This window comes from Martes martes (assembly GCF_963455335.1).
Source record: "Martes martes genome assembly, chromosome: 15".
Taxonomy (NCBI): Eukaryota; Metazoa; Chordata; class Mammalia; order Carnivora; family Mustelidae; genus Martes; species Martes martes.
Genome location: NC_137903.1, coordinates 49287792 through 49311453, shown reverse-complemented (window position 1 = coordinate 49311453; position 23662 = coordinate 49287792). Strand labels below are relative to the sequence as shown.

At 37.3% G+C, this 23662-nt stretch overlaps 1 protein-coding gene across 10 annotated transcripts in view; it reads left to right on the top strand.

Moving 5' to 3' along the window:
- The window catches only part of SMG7 (SMG7 nonsense mediated mRNA decay factor), a gene marked incomplete at its 5' end in the record, with an annotated part of 92783 nt that overhangs the window by 19349 nt on the left and 49772 nt on the right, over positions 1 to 23662 (top strand). For 4 of the 10 annotated variants that reach the window (XM_080825009.1, XM_080825016.1, XM_080825017.1 and 1 more), the window contains one exon: positions 16540 to 16655. The exons of the other annotated variants lie outside the window; for them this stretch is intronic. In XM_080825009.1, coding sequence (XP_080681135.1) covers positions 16540 to 16655 — 116 coding nt within the window. Of the gene's footprint in view, positions 1 to 16539; positions 16656 to 23662 lie in introns of those variants that run through there. 10 annotated transcript variants of the gene reach the window in all.

Genomic DNA, 23662 nt, shown 5'->3' with positions numbered 1-23662 from the left:
TCTCAGGGTGGTGAAATCAAGGCCTGCATTAGGCTCCGTCCTCAGTTGTCTTGAGATTCTCTGCCTTTCTCTCTCTCCCTCTCCCCCTCTGCCCCTCCCCCACTTATGTGTGCGCGCTTTCTCTCTCTCTCTCTCTCACTCAAATAAATCTTAAAAAAAAGGAAATGCTAGTAAATTGTATAGACTTAAAGGTGGGAGGATTAGGGGAGTATATCGGTTATGTGAGCAAGAGGAACAACTGGTTCATTTAAGCATAAAAGAGCTAGAGACCCAGGTTCAACAGCTGCTGTAACAAATTACCATAAACTTGGTGCCTTAAAACAACACAAATTATTATTTTATTGTTGTAGAGGTCGGAAATTTGAAATGGGCCCCACTAGGCTAAAATTTAGGTGTCCTTCCTTCTGAAGGTTATAGGGGAGAGTCCATTTCCTTGCATTTTCTAGTTTTTGAGGCTGCATACATTCTTTGGTTTATGGCCTCCTTCCAGCTTCAAAACCAGTAATCCTATCACTTTATCCTTTGCTTCTTTCATCACATCTCTTCTAACTCTCCTGCTTCTTCCCTCTTTTACTTGTAAGAACCTTTGTAATTATACTGGTCACACCCAGGTAATCCAGAATAATCTCTCCTCAAAATCCTTAATCACATCTGACTTAAAGTAAGTCCCTTTTTGTTAGGTAACATATTCACAGATTGTGGGGATTAGGATATGGGGTTTGGGGGAGGCCATTATTCTGACTCCCACAATAGCTGTGTAACCTGGAATATACAGCTTTAAAATTCAGCCTATGAAGATGCTCTTGTGTAAGACCTTGATCTCTCCATAATTTATATACTGACCCACACTTGATATGCAGGACCACTGATACTGGGGATTTGATTTAGTTGCTCTCGTCCCAGGTGGATTTGCCACAGTACCTCTTCTCTCACTAGCTGTCCTTTAAATGTGGGGTGCCTGGATGGCTCAGTGGATTAAGCGTCTGCCTTCAGCTCAGGTCATGATCTCAGGGTCCTGGGATTGAGCCCCGTATTGGGCTCTCTGCACAGCAGGAAGCCTGCTTCCCCCTTTCTCTTTGCCTGCCTCTCTTCCTACTTGTGATCTCTCTCTCTCTGTCAAATAAATCAATAAAATTGATTTATTTCTCTCTCTGTCAAATAAATAAATAAAATCTTTTAAAAAATGTGATGTTGGTGTGCTCATTGCAAGTCTGATTGATCTCTTTGCACCCTAGCTGCAAGGGAAGCTGGTAAATCTCTAGCGGAAATTGCTTCTGCGTTCTAAGTTGGGAGATTTCTTAAAAATAGGAGGGGTAATTAAGATGCTGGGCTTCAAAGAAGAATGCCAACCAGAGAGAGCATGTAAGTATAGTGGAAAGTCATTGGTAATAGGATTCTGTTCATTTGATAAACTCTGTATCAGAGATGCGAAGATGAATAAGAGTCATGTCTGTTTCTGTTCTTATGGCGGCCAGAGCAGGAATGGAAAGTGATGTGCATGTGCTTGTACCCTAACATAAATCAGTGCCATATTTCTCATGCCGTACCTGATAGGAAGCCAGCTCTGTTCTGAGAAAGCTTTTCATTTTCATTTCCATTTCATTCTCTTACGTGCTTATCAGAAATTGCTGTCAGGTGTACCTTTGCCTTTTGAACGGTGACATGGAGGAAGGTAGGCAGGTTTTGAGGCTTTCTTCTTTCATTCCAGTAGGTTATCAGTAACAGTGGTTTTGATATATACCTGTGCTGTCCAGAGTGGTAGACACTAGGCATGTGTAGCTGTTGAAATTTAATTTCATTTAAATGAAATAAAATAAAAAATTTTGTCAGTCATACTAACCACATGTCACATGCTCATGTGGCTAGTGGCTACTGAATTAGACAGCCCAGGTCTATTCCAGTGGTGTGGCATGTTTATTGTGTGAGGGTCAATCAGGAAAAAAAAATCAGGGGCAGCAAAGCAAGGTTTATTGAGTGATAGCAAAGTGATAGTACAAAACTCCCAAGAAGGGAGGGGACCCAAAAGGGTTGCCCAAAATGAAATGTTGAATAAGCTCCTTTTTTTAATACCCCTAGTAAGTTTTTCCTTTTCATATAATGCTTTAGAGTTCACAGCATCCACTCACATGTATTACATATTTCACTGATAACGCAAACTGTAAAATAAGCATAATTAACTCTTAACTTTTCATATAGGAAGTTGAAGCTCAGCGAGACCAGAGGGTCAAACAGCAAAGTTAGAAGGGGTTATATTATTCTTTTGGGTGTGTGTATGTAATACATAATTCTGTTCAGGGCAACATAAAGTGCCTAGGGTACTAAGTATTGTATTGAATATTAGGATACTAAAAAAGCTAGCTGTTCTGCCCTGGTCTGGGCCTTGTTGTCTGATTCTTGTTGTGTTTTTCAGCTTGAGCTGGGTAAAGAATGGCAAATGGAACATTGTGGGGAAGGGGCCTCACACTTCTATGAGTGGATCTAACTTTTCTCAGGGAGCCTTCCCCAAACTGATCCCCAGTCAGTTTCACACTGTAACCCCACTAGATTATATATGGATTTGCTTTTTGTTTCCTCCCACAACCCCTAATGTAAAATGTAAATTCCTTGATAGCAGGAACCTTGTGTACTTTCTTCACTGCTGTATCCCAGCTCCTTGAATAATGTCTAAGATATAGCAGGCCCGAGATATTAAGAAATTATTGGTATAAATTGTTTTACATTTGCTTCTATTATTAAGCAAAGTGGTTGCTCTGGAGGGTTTCTCCCTTGCTAAAATCTTAATGGTTTTAGGAGTTAAAAGTCTTTTGTGATATTTCTCTTTCATATTGCTGAAATAATTGATCCTCTTACAAGTGGTTTATACCTGCAAGGCCCTGTATAGTAACTGCTAGCCACCTTTGGTTATTGAGCACTTGAAATGTGGCGGGTGTGACTGAGGAGCTGTATTATAATTAAGGGTTTTTTTTTTTAGAGTGGGAAGAGGCGCGGGGAGGGCCAGCAGGGGGATTAAAGAGAGAATCTTAAGCGGACTCTACGCCCAGCATGAGTGTTGGGCTCAGTCTCAGGACCCTTAGATGATGATTTGAGCCAAAATCAAGAGTCAGACAACTGACTGAGCCACCCAGGCACCCCTGTAAGTAAAAGTTTTTTTAAAATTAATTTAAGTTTTAAGAATTTATGCTTGACTGAGTTGTCAGAACAATTTGGGTCTGTAAATCTACCTTCAACAGTACATTTTAAGGAATCTAAATACAGATCGAATATTTCTGATGAAAAATTAGCTGCTTAGTTGATAGGTGCTGTAATTGTGAAACAGTTTGACAACTTAGCCTGAGAAAGAATTTGAAATCTTCAATAATTTTTATATTGGCTACATGTTGAAATGCTAATGTTTTAGATATGTTAGATTAAAATACATTGTTTTCTGCTTTTTACTTTTGTAAGTTAAAAGAAATAGGTTACATATAGTAAATATGTGAATAATATTAGATTTCCTTCTATTGACCATAAGAAGTTTCTGTCAAAAGATTTTTACTGTGAATTTTTGTGTGTGTGTGAAATCATATTTGTAGCCATGAGGCTTTTGTTTAATATATACTTTATTTTTGTTTTAAGATTTTATTTATTTATATGACAGACAGAGATCACAAGCAGGCAGAGAGGCAGGCAGAGAGAGAGGGGGAAGCAGGCTCTCCGCTGAGCAGAGAGCCCAACGCGGGGCTCGATCCCAAGACCTTGAGATCATGACCTGAGCCGAAGGCAGAGGCTTTAACCCACTGAGCCACCCAGGCGCCCCTAATATATACTTTAAAAATATACAAATAATATCTTGTTAACTACACTCATTCAACATATTTATTCAGGGAAGACTAGATAATAAGGTACTCTTCAAGGCAGTTTTGGGGGTATAGTATAAATCAGAGATTAATTGAAGAAATAACATGTTAGGATATAGTATGTGCCATAATGGATATGAATTGAAGGGTTGACCTCACAGAAATGTCTTAAAGGGTTTTATGAAGGGCATATCATCTCCTTAAGATAGAAGAATTTTGTGAACTGGAGGAGAATATTCCAGGCAGAGGGGAAAAAAAAATATATATATATATATAGAGAGAGAGAGAGAGAGAGAGACATAGGAAGAATCAGAAGCATTTGGAGCATAGTTCAAGAAGGGAGAGGTTTAAGGAGATAAGGTTGGAAGCTAAATTGGGGGATACTGACAGGCTGCTTAGTTTGAACTTTATGGATAAATGGAAATTAATGTTTTCAGTCTGGACATTGATGTGTTTAGAATTATTTGATATCATATATTTGGGAAGTTCATGCAAATAAAGTCATGGGAATGATTTGAGAAAACTGCTAAAAATCCATGTAAAAGACAGTGAAAGTCTGAATCAGGATACTGAGAAGCATCAGTCAAGAGAAAATACGTGAATGTAATCAGTGGGATTTTGGTTACTGATTAAGTGTGAAGGGAGAGAAGGAAAGTCATATTGAAGTTGGCTGTGGGGAAATGGTAGCACTTCTCATGGAAATAGGTAATAAAGTCATGGGTGTTGAAGGGAATATTTAATAAATATCCATGCAGAGATGCCAAGTAGCTGTTGGAATGGGGACATAGTGTGAGTTGGGTTGGAAATTATTGATTTCATAGTTGTCTTCAGTAATGGTGACACTTAAATCCACAAGCTGGAAAGTAATGATACAGGTGTATCAGTATCATGTGAGATCATTAGGGAACAGATCCCAGATGATAATAAGTTCAGGTTCCATTCTTCCTCCCACTTACCTCCCCTCTGGTGACAAGCAATTATGTTCTTTATAGTTGAGAGTCTGTTTTTTGGTTTCTTTTTTTCTTTGTTCATTTGTTTTGTTTATTAAATTCCACAAAAGAGTGAAATCATATGGTATTTGTCTTTCTCTGACTTATTTTATTTAGCATTATACTCTATAGATCCCTCCATGTTGTTGTAACTGTCAAGGTTCCAATTTTTTTATGGCTGAGTAATATTCCATTGTGTGTGCGTGTGTGTGTGTGTGTGCGCGCGTACGTACACCATATCTTTAAGATACACCATATCTTTCTCCATTCATAGACCCTTAGACTATTTCCATAATTTGGCTACTGTAAATAATACTGCAGTAAACATAGAGATGCATATATCTTTTTGATTTAGTGTTTTAATGTTCTTTGGGTAAATACCCAGTAGTGGAATCACTGGATTGTGTGGTAATTCTATTTTTAATTTTTTGAGGAACCTCCATACTGTAGCTGCACCAGTTTGCATTCCTACCAACAGAGCATGAGAGTTCTTTTTCCTCCACATCCTCATCAATACTTCTTTTTTCTTGTGTTTTTGATTTCAGCCATTCTGACAGGTGTGAGGTGATAGCTCATTGTGGTTTTGATTTGTATTTCCCTGATGATTAGGTGTTTCTTTTTTTCTTTTTTATTTTTTTTAAGATCTTATTTATTAATTTGACAGCGAGAGAGGGAACATAAGCAGGGGGAGTGGGAGAGGGAGAAGCAGCCTTCCCACCGAGCAGGGAGCCCCATGCGGGGCTTGATCCCAGGAATCAGGACCTGAGCCAAAGGCAGGCACCTAACGACTGAACCACCCAGGTGCCCCATGGAAAGTTTTAAAGTTTAATAACGGGGTGGTTTTAATGCACTAGTTCTCAAAGTGTGGTCCCCAGACCAATAGCATCAGTATCACCTGGGAACTTGTTAGAAATCCAAAATTTTGTGTCCCGTCTCAGACCTACTGAATCAGAAACTGTGGGGATCAAGTTCAGTAACCATTTCCAGAGGCTTTCAGAGAGATTTTGATATGGTTTGAAGTTTGACTAAGGGCTAATACACTATAGTTCAGGAAGTATGAAGACTGAGAAAAAGCTAAGTTTGGGCAGTCATTGTTAACTCTTGAGAAAATTTGTAGTATTAAATTGTCATCAGTACTGTTCATGCTCCTCAGTTTTCTTTTTTTTAATGAGTATAGAATGTGCATTTTATGCAATGTGTAGATAATGCATTTTAATCAGATTATGATCATAGGGCATATACTTTTAAATCACATTAGTTGTGTGTAAACCTGGCGATTCACAGACCTGTACCCCTAGGGGTTATAATACATTATATGTTTATAAAAAAATTAAAAAATTATAAAAAAAAAAAAAGAAATACCACGTTGAGGGCACCTGGGTGGCTCAGTTGGTTAAGCGTCTGCCTTCGGCTCAGGTCATGATCCCAGGGTCTTGGGATTAAGCCCCCCATCAGGATCCCTGGTTTGTGGGGAGCCTGCTTCTCCCTCTCCCTATGCCTACTGCTCTGCCTGCTTGTATTCTTTGTCTGTAGGACACCTTCTCTGTCTGTCAAATAAATAAAATCTTTTTTAAAATTAAAAAAAAAATAAATCACATTAGTTGAGGTAATCAAAATGCATTCATTTTAACTCTACAGTTAATGAACTTTACGAAAATATACTCTCTAACCACCACCCTGATCAAGATATAGAATACTTCCAAATCCCCCAAAATACTGTCCCAGATTCCTTTGCAGTATGTCCTAACTCTCTATATGCATCAGGCAGTTGTTGTTCTGATTTGGATCACTATAAATTACTTTTGCTTGTTCTAGAACTTGGTATTGGTAGTCCTTTGAGTTTCATCATTCTAGTGAGTATGAATTGGTATTTTATTGTAGATTTACATTTCCAGATGACGGAAGATGTTGAGCTTCCTTTTATGTGCTTAATGGGCCATTTGTGTATCTTCCTTTAGTGTTTAAATCATTAGTCCATTTTAAAATTGGATTGCTTTATTGTTGAGTTCTCTTTATATTTTTTCAGTGTAAATCCTTTGTGTTTGTATACACACACATATATCCCATATATCTGGCTTGCCTTTTCACTTTTCTTAATTATTTTGAGGAGCAGTTTTAAATTTTAATAAATCCAGTTTATCGGTTTACTTTTTCTTTTATTGACTCTTGCCTGTATGGAATTCTTTTTATTTGCCCTGGGCTAGTGAAAATTTTCTCCTAGAAATTTTATAGATTTAGGTCTGTGATCCATTTTGAATTAATTTTTGCGTGTGCTGTGATGTATCACTTAAAGTTAATTTTTTCCAGTTTTTAAATTTTTATCTCCAATTATATCAGCACTACCATTGAAAACATTTTTCCCTGTTACAGTCCCTTGACGCTTTTGTTAAACATTATTTGGCTGTACACACAGACACACTGATACACATGTACCTACATACATGAGTAGATGAGTCCATTTCTGTACTCTGGTCTATTCCATTGATCTATATGTTTATTCTTATACCAATAGTATACTGTTTTGATTATTACTGCATAAAAGTTTGAAATCTGGTAGTGTAAGTTCTCCCACATTTATTCTTTTGGAACATTGTTTTGGTTATTCTAGGTTTTTCCATTTCCAGATAAATTTTAAAGCCAACCTGTCCGTTAGTTTCTACCAAAAACAGCCTCCTAGGGTTTTGACTGGAATTGTATTCGAACTATAGATTAGTTTGGGGGGAATTATGTTGATCTTTTTGAAGTGAGCTTTTATTTGTTTTCTGCTTTTCATTATTTTCTTCTACTTAGTTTTTATTTAATATACTCTTTTATAGTTTAAGGTAGACGCTTAGATTAATGCCTTAAGACCTTTTTTATTTTCATATAGGCATTTAAAGTTATAAAGAGTTCTTTGAGCACTGCCTTGTTGCGTCCTACACGTTATGTTTCCATTTTCATTCGGTTTCAAATATTTTCCCATTTCCTCTCTGATTTCTTCTTTTGCTCCATGATTATTAAGAAATATATTATCTCATTTCCAAATAGGTGAGGAATTTTCCAGCTGTCTTTCTGTATTGATTGGTAGTTCTGTGGTTTTGATTCTTTCAAATTTCTGAAGATTTATTTTGTGATTCACATATGGTCTTTCTTGCTGGGTGGATGTGCACTTGAAAAATACGTGTATTCTTCTGTTGGGTAAAGTGTTTTAGAAATGCCAGTTAGGTGTTTGATTGATAGTATTGGTCTAATTCTGCCAGTTTTCTGCCCACTTTCTGCCTAGTTTTCTGTCAGTTATTGAGAGAGGAGTTTCGAACTCTCCAAATAATTGTAGATTTATCTACTTTTCTTTTCTCTGTCTCTTTTTATTTTATTTCTCCTGTTTATTAGGTATCCTCTAATAATCCTCTAATTATCTTCTAATAATCCTCTTTTGGTTTTTCTGGGGTTTATAATATACATTTTTATATATACAACTTTAAGTATAATATAAAAATCTTAAGTGGTATAATTCCATCTCCTTCTCCTTTTGTTTGTACTGTTACATTTTCATCCTTATTTTGTTGGTTTGTTTGTTTTTGGGGGGGAGGGGCAGAGATGGAGGGAGAGAGAGAATCTTAAGCAGACTCCATGCCCGCCCAGTGCAGGGTCTGATGCAGGCTTTGATCTCACAACCTTGAGATCATGACCTGAGCCAAAGTCAAGAGTCAGATGCTTAACCTGCTGAGCCACCCAGGTGCCCTCTTTTTTTATTTTGTTTTAAAGTCATTTTTTTTTTATTTAGTTTTTTTAGTAATATCTACTCAGCGTGGGGCTTGAACTCAAGATCCTGATATTAAGAGTTGCATGCTCTTCCGAGTGGGCCAGCTGGGCAACCCCCCTTTTTTTCCCCTTTATTTGTTTTAAACCCTAGACTACATGTTATTTTTGTTTAAAAGTTAGTTAACTTTTTTTTTTTAAGATTTTATTTATTTATTAGACCGCAGGAGAGGGAACACAATCCAGGGGAGGGGGGAAGGGAGAAGCAGGCTTCCCGTTGAGCAGGGAGCCCTATGCGGAACTCGATCCCAGGACCCTGGGATCATGACCTGAGCTGAAGGCAGATGCTTAACAACTGAGCCACCCAGGCACCCCAAGTTAGTTAACTTCTAAGGAAATTAAAAAACAAGGAGAAAAACATTATATTTACTTACATATTTTTCATTTCTGGCATTACTTATCTCTCTGTGTAGTTCCAGGTTTCTGTGTGGTATCTTTCTTTCTAGCCTCAAGAACTTCCTTTTTAAAATATTCCTTATGGTATTGATCTTCTGGCATCAAATTTCCTCAGCTTCTGTGTTTCTGAAATTGTCCTTATTTCACCTTCAGTTTTAAAGGGTATTTTTGCTGGATATATAATTATAGGTTTGATAAGGGCTTATCCTTCTCCCCCTCCCAATATTTTGAAGCTATTACTTCATTATTTTTTGGCTTACATTTTTTTCTGAGAATATGGGCATCAGTCTTATCTTTATTCCTCCTTATATAATGGATCCTTTTTATCTCCCTGCTCTGAAAATTTTCTTTTTGTCATTGAATTTCAGCCATTTGATTACAGTGTCTTTGTATGGTCTTCTTTTGTGTTTAAATGCTCGAGGTTTGTTGAGCTTCTTAGATCTCTGGGTTTATAACTCATCAAATTTGAAAGCTATTCTGTCATTTCTTCACATATTTTTTATATAATTGATATGAGCCAGATTTGATATGAACGCTTAACTTCTTGGGGTCTGTTGTCCAATGAACTGGTAATTTGATTTTGTAAATATGATACAGAGTTGTAAATGCAATTTTTAAAAATAAGGCAGTGAAGGGGCGCCTGGGTGGCTCAGTCAGTTGAGCGTCTGCCTTCGGCCCAGGTCCTAATCCCGGTATCCTGGAATCGAGCCCTTCATCAGGCCTCTTGCTCTGCGGAAAGCCTGCTTCTTCCTCTTCCTCTGCTTACTGCTCCCCTGCTTGTGCTCTCTCTCTGTCAAATAAATAAAATCTTTAAAAAAAATGATTCTTTAAAAAAAAAAAAATTAAGGCAGTGAAGTTTACCACATCAGCTGACTCTTTTCCAGATGAGTTCTCTGTGGCATGCAATGCTGTTTGATGGCATTTTATCTACAGTCGAACTTCTTCCAAAATTGGAGTCAATCCTCTCAAACACTGCAGTTTCTTTATCAGCTAAGTTTATGTAATTTTCTAAATCCTTTTTTTGTCATTTCAACGGTCTTCAAAGCATCTTCACCAGGAGTAGAGTCCATCTCAAGAAACTACTTTCTTTGCTCACCCTTAAGAAGAAACTCCTCATCCATTCAAGCTTTATCAGTGGATTGTAGCAATTCACTCACATCTTCAGGCTCCATGTAATTTTCATTCTTTTTCCCCCACGTCTGCAGTCACTTCCTCCACTGAAGTCTTGAGCTCCTCAAAGTCATCCATGAGGGTTGGAATCAGCTTCTTCCCAAATTCTGTTAATGTTGATATTTTGACTTCTTCAGATGAATCTTGAATGCTCTTAATGGCATCAGGAATTGGGAATCCTTTCCAGAAGGTTTTCAGTTGACTTTGCCCAGATCCATCAGAGGAATCACTATCAATGGCAGCTATAGCATTATGAAAAGATAATTTTTATTTATTTTTAAGATTTTATTTATTTATTTGGCAGAGAGTGTGAGATAGTACAAGCAGTGGGAGAAGTAGGCTCCCTGCTCAGCAGGGAGTTAATCCCAGGGGTTAATCCCAGGACCCTGGGATCACGACCTGAATAAAGACAGACACTTAACCAACTGAGCCACCCAGGTGCCCCTGAAATGTATTTTTTTAGATTCAAAGTCTTGAAAATCTAAATTACTCTTTGATCCATGGGCTACAGAAAAGATGGTTGAGTCAGCAGGCATGAAAACAACATTAATCTTGTCCATCTCCATTGGAGTTCTTAGGTGACCAGGTGTATTATTATTATTGTGCAGTAATATTTTGAGAGGACTCTTTTTTTCTAAGCAGTAGGTCTCAGTGGTGGTTTAAAATATCAGTAAACTGTGTTGTAAACAGATGTGCTGTCATCCAGGCTTTGGTGTTTCGTTCGTAGAGCACACAGGCAGAGAAGATTTAGCATAGTTTTAAGGGCCCTAGGGTTTTGGGAATGGGAAATGAGCATTGGCTTCAACTTAAGGTTGCCAGCTGCATTATCCCTTAACAAGAGAGTCAGCCTGTACTTTGAAGTTATGAAACCGGGCATTAACTTCTCCTCTCTAGCTGTGAAATTCCAGGATGGTGTCTTCTTCCGATACAAGGTTGTTTCGTCTACACGGAAAGTCTGTTGTTTAGCCACCTCCATGAATTATCTTAGCTACGTCTTCTGGATTAACTCAGTGCAGCTTCTGTATCAGCACCTGCTCCTTCACCTCATACTTCTGTTTTATGGAGATTGCTTCTCTCCTGAAACCTCATGAGTCAACCTCTGCTAGCTTTCAGGTTTTTCTTCTGCAGCTTCCTCACCTCTCTCAGTCTGCGTAGAATTGAAGAGAGTTAAGGCCTTGCTCTGGGTTAGGCTTTGGTTTAATGGAAGGTTGTGGCCAGCTCGATATGCTTAGACCACTCAGACTTTCTCCAAATCAGTAGTAAGACTCCTTTTATCTCTTGTGTCTTTGTTGGAGCACAACTTTTCATTTCCTTCAAGAACTTTTTGCTTTGAGAGTAAAAGTTGGCTGTTTTGTGCAAGAGGCCTGTCTAGACTTTCATTGTGCCTTCCTCACTAAGCTTAATCATTTCTAGCTTTTGATTTAAAAAGAGACATGTGACTCTTTTCACTTGAACACTTAGGGGGCCATAGTAGAGTTATTAATAGGCATAATTTCAGTACTGTGTCTCAGGTAATAGGGAAGCCCAAGGAGAGGGAGAGAGATGGGAGAGTGGCTGTTGGTGGAGCAGTCAGAACGCACACAACATTCATCGATTAAGTTCGCTGTCTTACATGGGAATGGTTTGTGGTGCCCGCAAACAGTTGCAATAACGCCAGAAATCACTGATTAGAGAATATCATAACAAGTGTAATAATAATATTATGAAACAATTTGAAATATTGTGAGAATTACAAAAATGTGACACAGAGACATGAAGTGAGCAAATGCTATTGGAAAAAGGGTACCAATAGACTTCCTGGACACAGGGTTGCCACAGACCTTCTATTGTTAAAAAATGCAGCATCTGTGAAGAACAGTAAAGCAAAGCACAATAAAACAAGTATGCCTGTATACTGATGACTCCCAAATGAATATCTGTAGTCCAGACCTTTCCTTTAAACCCCAGACTCTAACTAACTGTCAGTTCATTCCCTTGGTTGTGTAATAACCATCTCAGAATTACCATTGTTACCAAGCACAAGAACAAGAGCTTATATAGTACCATGTGCCAAGCACTGTTGTCCCAAAATGGACTCTTCTCCATATACCTACTTGTATCATCTTCCTTTTGTTAGTAAATGGCTAATCCACCCTTCTAGCTGGCCAGGAATCATTTTTTATCCGCCCCCCTTTTTCCCTTCACTCAGTAAAATGTTGTTGGTCAAAGTCTGATGACAGCTGTCTATATTACTGTCTACCAAGCCACTTAATTCTGTTGGATGACTCAGTCAGCCAGTGGCTCAGCCTGACCTGAGTGGCCCAAGACAACCTCACTCAACTGTCTAGACCCTCAACTGAGATGACTGTGATAGGTGGGAAAACTGGGTCTCCTTGTTCCAAGTGGTCTGTCGTCCTTGGCTTTATAACATGATGATTGTGTTAGCAAAAGGGCAGGCTCAAATGCACAAGTGCTTATCAACCTCTTTCTGTTACATTTGGTGAAGTCCAGTTGGCCAAAGTCAGTCACGTGTTCAGCCTATGGTCAGTATGTGAAGAGATTAATAAGGGTACAGATGCCAGGTGGTGTGTAATTCATTGGGGCCATTAATATAACAGTCTTCCATATGCCTTCCATGATCTGTATCCAGTTAAATTACTTGATTTTAATATACCACCCCTTTCTGAAGATAGGAAAATTATAAGGAACATGACTAGCTAAAACTGATGTCTGAAAGTATGGGCTAAATAATGTTTTTTTGGTAGAAAAATCAGTTTTGACTTCTGTATATCTTTTTTTTTTTAATTTTAGAGACTGTAGAAGTAGAGAGTACTATATGTACTATAATAATTTATAGATTTTTTTTTTAAGATTTTATTTGTCAGAGAGAGAGCACAAGTAGGGGGAGCAGCAGGCAAAAGGAGAAGCAGGTTTCCCGCTGAGATCTGGGGATCCCAGATCCCCAGATCTGGGATTTTTTTCCAGGACCCGGGATCATCACCCTAGCCAAAGGCAGACATTCAACTGACTGAGCCACCAAGGCACGCCTAGATTCTTTGATTTAGTTAAGTCAGATGGTATCTTGTTGCTAGCTGAGTTAATTAACTTGTCCATTTTGCGTATCATCCCCCATTCCACATCAGGAAGTAGTACTTTACTTTTGTTTAACTAGTCTGGTGTTTTACATTATGTAAAGGCTGTATGCTCTTTTTTTTTTAATCTAATTTTTGTTCCATGTCACCTCTCAAAGCATAGAGTCACATACTTGTTTACTTCAGATCAACTCTGTACTTTGTCTTGTGTTGCCCTGATGTCATTTTTTTCTCTTATTGTCCTTTCCAATGAATCTGGTCTGTTTATTACATTAATACGTATTTTGATTCTAGTGTCTACTCATATTTTAGCTTTTGTTTTTTTGTCTTTGGTATTCTGTTAACCTTCCATTTTAAGTATGTGCAAGCATTTACTTTATTATGTCTTTAAAAGTAGTCTTACCTGATCTTTTATATTTTTAGATGCTAATTTTATTAAAAATTGCTTTCCTTTTGGGCACCTGTGTGTCACAGTCCATTGAACATCCTGCTCTCAGTTTCAGCTCAGGTCGTGATCTCAGTGTTGTGAGATGAAGCCCTGCATCGGGCTCTCTGCTCCGTGTTGAGTTTGCTTGAGGTTCTGTCTCCCTCTTCCTCTGCCCCTCCCACTCACGCTCTCTCTGTCTCTCAAATAAATAAATAAATATTTTTTAAAAATTGCTTTCCTTTATTTTTCCTTTTTTTTTACCCTAAAAGGCATTTAGTTTTAATTTTTTCTGTGTTATATAAGTAATATAATATTATCTTGTGTTTTATTTCCATAAGGTACAGAGTTGTTACATAGAATGCATTTTTTTTTCTCCAAAGGCATTGGGTTCGGTAGAGTTGAAAACCATTGTTTTGGCATATCTCATCTAATGTAGAAACTGAGATGAGGGAGAAATAGCCTTCCAATTGCTGATGGTTTACTCTAAAAAAAATTTTTTTTTTAAAATTTAAATTCTGTTAGCCTTAACCTTAATTTCTTGTTCAGAGCACTTGAGTTTTTTACTTTATCCATATTCTATGGAGGTTTCAAATTTTATCTTTTTTTTCCCTTTAAGATTTATTTATTTGAGAGAGAGCACATGCGTGCAACTAGCAAGGGAGGGGGCAGAGGGAGAAGCATACTCCCCTTGAGCATGGAGCCAGATTCCGGTTTGATCCCAGGACCCTGAGATCATGACCTGAGCCAAAGGCAGATGCTTAACTGACTAAGCCACCCAGGCCTCTCTCAGATATTGTATTTCTATATAGATATGTACTGTATTGTATGTATTATATAGATTCCAGTGTGTGGAAAACAATCTGAATTTCAGATAGCCAGGAAAACAATCATGGATTTTTCTGACTGTATAAAATAGTAGATTTTCTGAACCTAGAAGGAAGTATATTATTCCTGGTTATCAGGTGAAAAAAACCTTAGAAATTGTTTTCCTGGAAGACTTTTGAGACTACTGTCAGTTTTGAGAAACCGAATTTTTAGTGTCTTGGCCTTTTGAGAGACCATGTAGTCCAAATTAACATAAATTTGCTTCATACACTTTAGTTTGGCAGGCATAGCCAGGCACCAGGTATACAGAGTTGCGCAGAATAGTCTCTAGTGGAGGAAGTAACTTCCTGGTAGCGCTGGGTGCTAAGATAAAGGTGGGCGTTAAGATGCACTGGGAGTGCTTGGCCAAGCCAAAGGTGTTATTTAGAAGTTGCTGAATTTTAAATAAGAGGAGTTAACCAGGTAAGGAGGGAAGGAAGACGGCATTCCAGGTTGAGTGAAAGAGCATGAGTAGAGATACTGAGGAACAAAATAGCTAAGAACTAAAAATAATTTAGTTTTATTAGGTCATAAAGTATAAAGCGGGGACCTGTGGGACCTCACATGCTATGCTAAGGAGCTTGGGTTTTATCATGTATTTTCTCAGTCTTCCACTAAAGTACAACTAAAGTCACTGGAGGTTGAATACCTACTTTCGAAGTGAGGGGACGAAGTCCACATGGATCTCCTGCATGTTTGAAATTTCTCTTAAGACTTGTGTTCTGTTGTTAAATATTATGAATAACCTTGTCTTTTATTCTAGAATTGATTAGTGTGAGTTCTTAGCTTCAGTTTCCTAATTTATAGAATGAGAATAATAATAGCACTTACATCTTAGGATTGTTGGGAAGATGAATAACTGTAACGATAACATTGACAAAAATACCCAATATTTTTTGAGGGCTTACAAGGAACAGTCCTAAGTGCTTTTATTTCTGTTACCTCATTTAATCCTCAAAACATCTCAATGAGGTAGGTACATTTATTTATCTCCTTCTTGACTTCTAACAAAGCTAGGGCATAGAGAAGTGATTTTCCTAAGGTTACATAGCTAGTTGTTGGCAGAGCTTGGTTCAGCACAGTCTGAATATAAGACTATACTTAACTATTAATCACATTGTACTCCCATTCTTTGAGATCATGTGTGTAGAACATTTAGCACAGAATCTGCCACATAGTAATTGTAAGTGTAAGCAGTTATTAGCAGCTAATAATATTTACTTAACTTTGTTCATTTCTTTGAGTTAAATTGATGTCCCTAAGAAATTTTGCTATGTTTTTCTGTGGCTTGATTTACTCCCAGCATGCCATTAAATGCAAACTGTGTGACACACACACCCATGCTTTTAATCACTACCCTTTATTGCCTCCTCCTTCCTTGTGGATCTATGTCCACATTATATTTTAAATCCACGGAAGGCACCATATTTGTTTTTTTCATCATTGTATACCCAGTCCTTCACCCTATATCTAGTACATAGACGTGACCAAATCGTTGTTCAGTGAGTGAATAAAGATCTAAAAACCTGATTTTTTTGGTTGACCTTAGAATTTAAACATCATTCATATCACCTATAATTGTGGTTTAATTGCTTTACCTGTTTTTCCATTGGTAAACAGTATAGTTCACACCAGCCATCTGCTCCTGTGTTCTACAGGGCACTCTCACCTTGGAACTACAAAAACCCTGCTGGGTAACTGGTATTTGTTTGCCTTATAGAGATCAGTCAGCTTTCAGAGAGAGAGGGAGATTAGATAATACTTAGATCTAAAACTAGAATGTTAGAAATATACAAAACAGCATATTAAAATGTGTATTCCAAGAAACTTAATACAGAAAAAGTATTTTTCATTTGACTTTGACATTAAATCATTTCAAATAAAGAGAAAATAATTTAATTTTTTTTCAAAGGAGTTCTCTGTTATTGTGGGTTAACTCATATTTTCCTCCTCTCCTCTGTCTAGAATGTCTTAAACCATTCTACCTTATGAGAAATTGGATGTTCTTGCAGATAGTCATTGTGGGAGAAAACGTTTCATTTAAGTCCCAGATGAGGACCGGAAACTTGAAATCAGAGGAGCATCTGAAATCAAGTAATATTAGGTAGGATAAAAATTACAAGGGATTTCTACATGTTTGTATTCCTTTTAGAGATGTATGTTAAAGTATGCATATTCTGTGAGCACTAATGGAAGAGTTAGAGACTTTGCAAAGCATTTGCTATAGGCCAGGATGGGAGATGGGAATGCTAAGATTTTTTTTTTTTTTTTATGTGGCTTCATGAGAACTTTGGCATATGTTTACTTTGTCATGAGCATTTATATCTTGTAGTTGAAGGAAATTTTTAAAACATTTACTAACATAAATCTAAGACATTTTTATGTTTATATATGAGGCTCTCTGAATATTCATGATAAGCATTGGGTCATTAGGGTCATGTGATCCATCTTATAGATTGTCCTTTAGTATGTTAATACCTGTGTTTTTGGTTTCATATAAAACAGTTCATTTGAGTGCAGGGAGCATCAGCTCTTACTTAGTTCTCTCTGTCTCCATGGATACAGTCCAGCCTCCCAGAGGCGTATAGAGATAGGTCTGTGATCGCATGCTAGAGAAGCCCTCTCTAAGCACAGGGTGAGTTAGAAACTGTTGTCACAGCAGCTTGTAATGACACTTAAAATGACAGAATATGTGAAGGTGTCTGATCTCAGAGATGTAGCTTTTAAATGAGAAGTGGTTTTTGCCCCTAGAAGTTGATAACCATGACAATGACACCTGTAGCCCGTCTATTCCAGAAGACTTGCTTTGCTGTGCAGTGCTTAAGAACTCTGGAAACAGTCTATAGGTGGAACCTAACTAAGCTCTGCCACTTTCTAGTTGTGTGACTTTGGGCAAGTTATTTAACCACTCTTTGCCCCTGTTTCCTTGTCCATTATGGGGATAAACTCCGTACTTACCTGATAGATTTGTTGCGTGAATTAAAAATTTAATAAAATACGAAAGCATGTAAACAGCACCTAGCAAATACTAAATGATTGAACTCTTATTATTAAGCTATTAGTTAATTCTTAACAGAGGAGTTTAGAGTCTATAATCCGTTATCATAACATTGCTGTATTTTATCATTTGCTTGATCTATTATCAGGTCCAGTATTTAAAATGTACCTGTTTAAGTTATGTAATCAAAACTACTGTTTGGAGAAAAGCAAAAAAAAGCCGTTTTGTAACTTGGATCTATCTCCCCCTGGTTTCATTTTTTGTACATACTAAGAACTTGGTCATCATGATGTATAAACAGTTTCTCTTTCTGTTGTCCTAAATTTAGCATTATATGGCAGATGACAGTAGATGAAAGGATTTTTGACCCCCCATCTTGGAATGTTTTTGTCTTCAACCCCCTGTTCTGCTTCAGAAAGGATCCTATGTCAGAAACCAGATTAGCAAAAGTAATTTGGTATTCACTGAAGTGTTGGTGTTATAATCAGATTATAGTCCTCCCTCTTGGAGTTTTCAGTTAGGTTCTTCTATGGAACTTACTGGTTGTCTTGTTTATTTCTCATAGCAACTCTGAAAGGGGGTTTGTTTCCCTGTTCTACAGATGAGGAAATTGAAGTTCCTTGGAAAGAATCTCCAGCATACCACTACTAATATGTAGGAAACCCACATTCAGACCTTTTTTATTCTGTATCACTTTTCATTGCAGAAAATTGCCTCTTGTATGATGCACATTTTACCATTCATTAATTCAACAAAATTTTAGTGAACAGCTCTAGGTGTTAGGGATACAGCCCTGAAGACTGTCTTCTCCCTCATTCCCATGGGTTCTTCTCTCTCTCTAGTTAAACTGTAAGCGTGTTATCTTTATCCTTGTACTCAGCCATAGCATATTTGAAGTCATCTGTATGTCTTTTGTCTTCCACCTTATCTTGAGTTCCTTACAAGTAAGTAGGACCTGCCATCATTAAGGCTAGCTATATTTTCATATTAATTTTTCCATTGTGTCTAATCCATATGGCTTGCATAACTTTTTCTCAATTATTTTCTTTGCCTTTGGTAAGGTTCCCTTTTCTATTAATTTTGTAATTATCCCAGATATTCACCATTCTCTTCAGTTTATCTACCTCTTATGTTCAGATACTGATCTGATCTCCTACTTTATCTCTGAAAGTGATGTAGTGAGTGCATCTGTGAATTCTCTTGATATCTCTTCACCCCACACTACAGATTCTTTTAGGATGTTTCCATCTAACCTTACCTCCCTCCAATTTCATTCTGCTTCTTTTTCAAAGGCAGTCTTGCCTCCTTGTCCTATTAATCACGTTCTCATTTCCTTCCATATCTTCCAGAACCATGCTCTGTCAGTTTTGGGCTCACTTTCTGAAGTCTTCAAACTATTCCATTCTTCTGGCTTCATTTCTTCATTTTAAACATGTTTGAGGCTCTACCATTATTAAAAAGAAACTTCTCTTTATCACGGCCCTCTTCCCTTTTTCCTCACTGGCTAGCATTTTAATTGACCTTAAGTTCTCTCTCTTTTTCTCTTTTATTTTATTTTTATTATTATTATTTTTTTTTTTTTTTTGATTTGAGAAAGGGGTAGAGAGCCCAAGTGAGTAGAATGAGGGGCAGAGGGAGAGAGAACTTCTTAAGCAGGCTCCACACTTAGCGTGGAGCCTGATTTGGGGCTTAATCTCATGACCCTGAGATCATGACTTGAGCCAAGATTAAGAGTGGAACACTTAAACAACTGCTGAGCCACCCAGGTACCCCTAAACTTCTCTTTCTTATTTGTTTCCTAGACCCCTGCAATTTGACTGTCTTTTTTCTGCAGGGCTATTGTTGACCCTTATTCCACCAAATCCAACCGGCTTTCCAGTCCTCATAGTTATCTGCCCCTTAGAAATGAGTATAGGTCTTTCTCTGTCTGACTTCACTTAGCATGCTGTACTCTGGGTCCATCCATGTTGTTGCCAACAACAAGGTCTCATCCTTTTTTATGGCTGCATGATATTTCGTTGTGTATACATGCCACATCTTTATCCATTCATCTGTGGATGGATACTTGGGTTGCTTCTATATCTTGGCTATTGTAAGTAATGCTGCAATAAACATAGGGTGCATATATTTTTTGAATTAGTGTTTTAATTGTCTTCAGGTACATACTCAGTAGAAATTGGATTATGTGGTATTTCTGTTTTCAGTTTTTGAGGAACCAAGGAACCATGTGATTTCACCAATATGTGGAATCAAAACAAAACATGAATAAACAAAAAGCAGAATCAGGCCTGTAAATAGATGGTTGCCAGAAGAAAAGAGGTTGGGGGAACAGGCAAAATAGGTGAAGGGGAGAGAGAGATACAGGCTTCCAATAATGGAATGAATAAGCCACAGGAATCAAAGGTACAGCGTAGGGAATCCGGCCAGTGGTATTGTAATAGTGTTGTATAGTGACAGATAGTAGGTACACTTGTGGTGAGCCTAGCCTAACAAGTAGAGTTGTTGAATCACCATGTTGTACACCTGAAACTAATGTAACATTGTGTGTCGACTATACTAAAAAAAAAATGAACATCAAAAGCTAGCTTTTCCCTTTTCCCATCTGGAAAATTACATTTTCTCTTATGATTTTAACTATCATCAGTGTCCTGGTCACTCCAGCACTATATCCCTAGTCTTGATGGCTTCTCTGTGGTTGATACTGATCTCTAATTTCTTCCTTATACACCTGTATTTTCTCATATATCCAGCTGTCCAAGCTAACAAACTAGGAATGATTTGGACTGTTTTCTCTGCTTTAGCTTTCCTTCCGCTGATTTTACTTCCAGGTATTTCTTGAATCTAGATTTTTCTGTCCATCTGTATTGTCACTTCCTCCCTTCTAGTCTCGCCTTTTAAAATTCCATCTTTCGAGGCACCTGGGTGGCTCAGTGGGTTAATCCTCTGCCTTCGGCTCAGGTCATGATCTCAGGGTCCTGGGATCAAGCCCCACATCAGGCTCTCTGCTCGGCAGGGAGCCTGCCTCCCCTCTATCTCTGTCTGCTGCTCTGCCTACTTGTGATCTCTCTCTCCGTGTCAAATAAATAAATAAAATCTTAAAAATAAAATAAAATAAAATCCATCTTTCAGGCATGTTGTTGTAATCTTTTAAAAACGAAATTCTGACAATGCTGTGCTCCTGCTTAAAACTCAGCACTGGTTTCCTATTACTTAAAAGATAGAATCTGAGCTCCCTAACGTGTCATGCAGGCTCTCAGAATCTGCTTTCTGCCTTGGTTCTCCAGCTCATCTCGTGTGGCTTTCTACCTTATAGTTTATGTTCCAGTCTCCCACCTTCACTGATTTAGCTTAACTTTTATTATTATGTCACTTTCTCTGCTTGGAAGAAGAATTCCTTCTTGCCTTTGATATTTCCAGACCAGGGCTATCACTTAATAAAACTAGATACATACACATTTTCAAATAACAGAAACTGTAGAATAAATGTTTAGCACTGTATAATGTCAGGAGACTTGAAAATTCATGACAAACTGTAAAGTGCCATAGAGAGAAAGCAAATCAGTGTTTTTGTTACCTCTTACTGAGAAGAGCTCCTCCAGAAGCAGCATCTTCCCTGGGTGTTCTTTTCGAAGTGAAATTCAACACTAGAGTGATGGAATTTTTCTTTCTTTCTTTTTTTTTTTTTTTATTAATACCATGAGACTTGGTGGTGTCTTAGAGATCTATTTAGATCGTGTGTTTCGTGCATGCATGTGTAGGCTTATACTCACCTTAAGTATGTGGCCTACTGTTTTATACAAATGAATATGATTACGTTATTTTATTTATAATTATAATTGATGAATACTTTTATTATCCCAAGTACTTCTTAGTACTCTATGAAAATAAGTAAACAAATTAACTTAAAATAAAACCTGCTGTGGCTTTTATTTAAATTCCAGAAAAAGAAATATATTCTAGCCTTACCTCCCGAAACACAAGAAGCTGATTCACCTTTCTTTAGCAGCTGTGAGTTTAGAAGATGTTGGTTTATTTTCCTTTGTTCTGCTCATAGAAGAAACGGGTTAAGAAGTTCAGGTAGAAGGAATCTTCTGCCGTGTCTACCTGTTTTGGAGCTATCTTGTATTTTTTTTTTAATTTAATTTTTTTAAAGATTTATTTATTTTAGAGAGAAGGAGCGCATGGGGGGAGGGACAGAGGAAGAGGGACAGAGAGAGAATCTCAAGCAAGACTCCCTGCAGGGCTTGATGCTAGGACCCTGAGATCATGACCTGAGCTGAAATCAAGAGTTGGATGCTTAACTGACTGAGCTACCTGGGCACCCTTGGAGATACCTTATATTTTAAACCACAAACCTTAATGTGTGTCTTAAGAAAGATTACTCTATATATGTTACCTTGCATTGTTACGTAAGTGCTGTGTATAATCAAGATACTTGTTAAAGAAGATAAACATTAATTTTAGTATTTTTTTTCCTCTAATGACATTATAAAAATCATTGCAAAATGTTTAAATATTGAAAGCCCTAGTTTTGTGGGTTATTACCATCAAACATTCCAGTTGTTTTTTTTCTTGCTGTCTCATATAAGAGGAACTATGATGTAATGGTTAGGAGTTAGGCTCTGGAACCAAACTGTTGAGGAGTTCAAATGCTACCTTTACTACTTACTAACTTGATGACCTAAGACGTGTGATTTAACCTCTATTTCCATGGGTTTCTTCATCTATGAAGTGGGGGTAATAATGGTTCATAATATGGAATAAATATATAAAGCCATTAGAACAGTGTCTGACAGTAATAAGTGCTGTATAGAGTATTGGCTATTTTAGTACCTAGTACATTAAGTACATTGGGTATATTTATAGATTTTGATGGTCATGCTGTCTCCAAGAATATTGTTTCAGGTTGTTAGCTTTCAGTGCATTGTTTATCACTGAATGTTTAAAATTTTATCCTGCCTTTTAATGACTTTTTTATTGCTTGATAGAAGTGCTTAATTTCTCTTATAAAGAAGTGACACGATGTGTTTAGTACTTTGAAAGCTCTGTATTTCATAACTATTTAATAGTGCTATTTTATTATTGAAGACATGATGATTTTTCATTTTTGAATTCTTGGTTCATTCATTGTTTTCATTAATTCCTTCAGCTTAAAGTAAGAATAAAAAAGAACTCATGTTGCCAAAATCTTCTACCAAGAGAAAATATTTAAAAACTCTCTCTCTTTATATAAGCATTGGCTATAAACTATAAGATTAAACTTTAACATTATTGGTCTTTAACAAAACCAGTAGGTCAGTCGAGGTGTACTAGTTTTTCTTTATGAAATAATCAAGATAGTCAATTATGTACTAATATTTATGAAAGCAGTTGCTATAAGACTATACCTGTTGATTTGATTTCCCGTTTATTATACACTATTTTAAAAAAGTAAATTGTGGGGCACCTGGTGGTCAGTCAGTTAAGCGTCCTATTGATTTCAGCTCAGGTCATGATCTCAGGGTCGTGGGATCGAACCCTGTGTCAGCCTCTGCATGTTGGGCTCTGCCTATCGGGCTTGGAGCCTACTTAAGATTTCTCTCTCCCCCCTCTGCCCCTCACCTCTCTAAAAAGAAAAAAAGAAAAAGAAAATTGTGTAGTGGTAGGGGGTAGGGATTTGTCTTCTTGTGAGATGATAATTCTCAGTTTAACCCTCTCACCTGTCTAAATGGGTATTTTTGGTACACAGGAAAAAGGAAGGGTTAGTAGGTAATAGTATATAACCCTAACAGGGTTTTAAATGGTTTATAGATTAAATCCATCAAAAAATAGCATGGCGTACACATAGTAACTTTACTGTTTGTTATGTGACACTGTATTTTTTAATATAGTTCTCTTCGTGGTAGGATTACTACATTAATAAAAATAGATCATTTCTCTGAGGAAACTGTTATTGATGGTTCCCCATATGGGAAAACTATTTGGTTTGGCAACTTGTAGATACTTTACTTCTCATTTTTTGATCAAGTATTCCCTAGAGCAGGAGAGGCAAAGTTTATTATAAAGGAGCCAGATGATCAAAGTTTACTATAAAGGAGCCAGATAATAAATATTGGAGGCTTGGTGGGCCATGT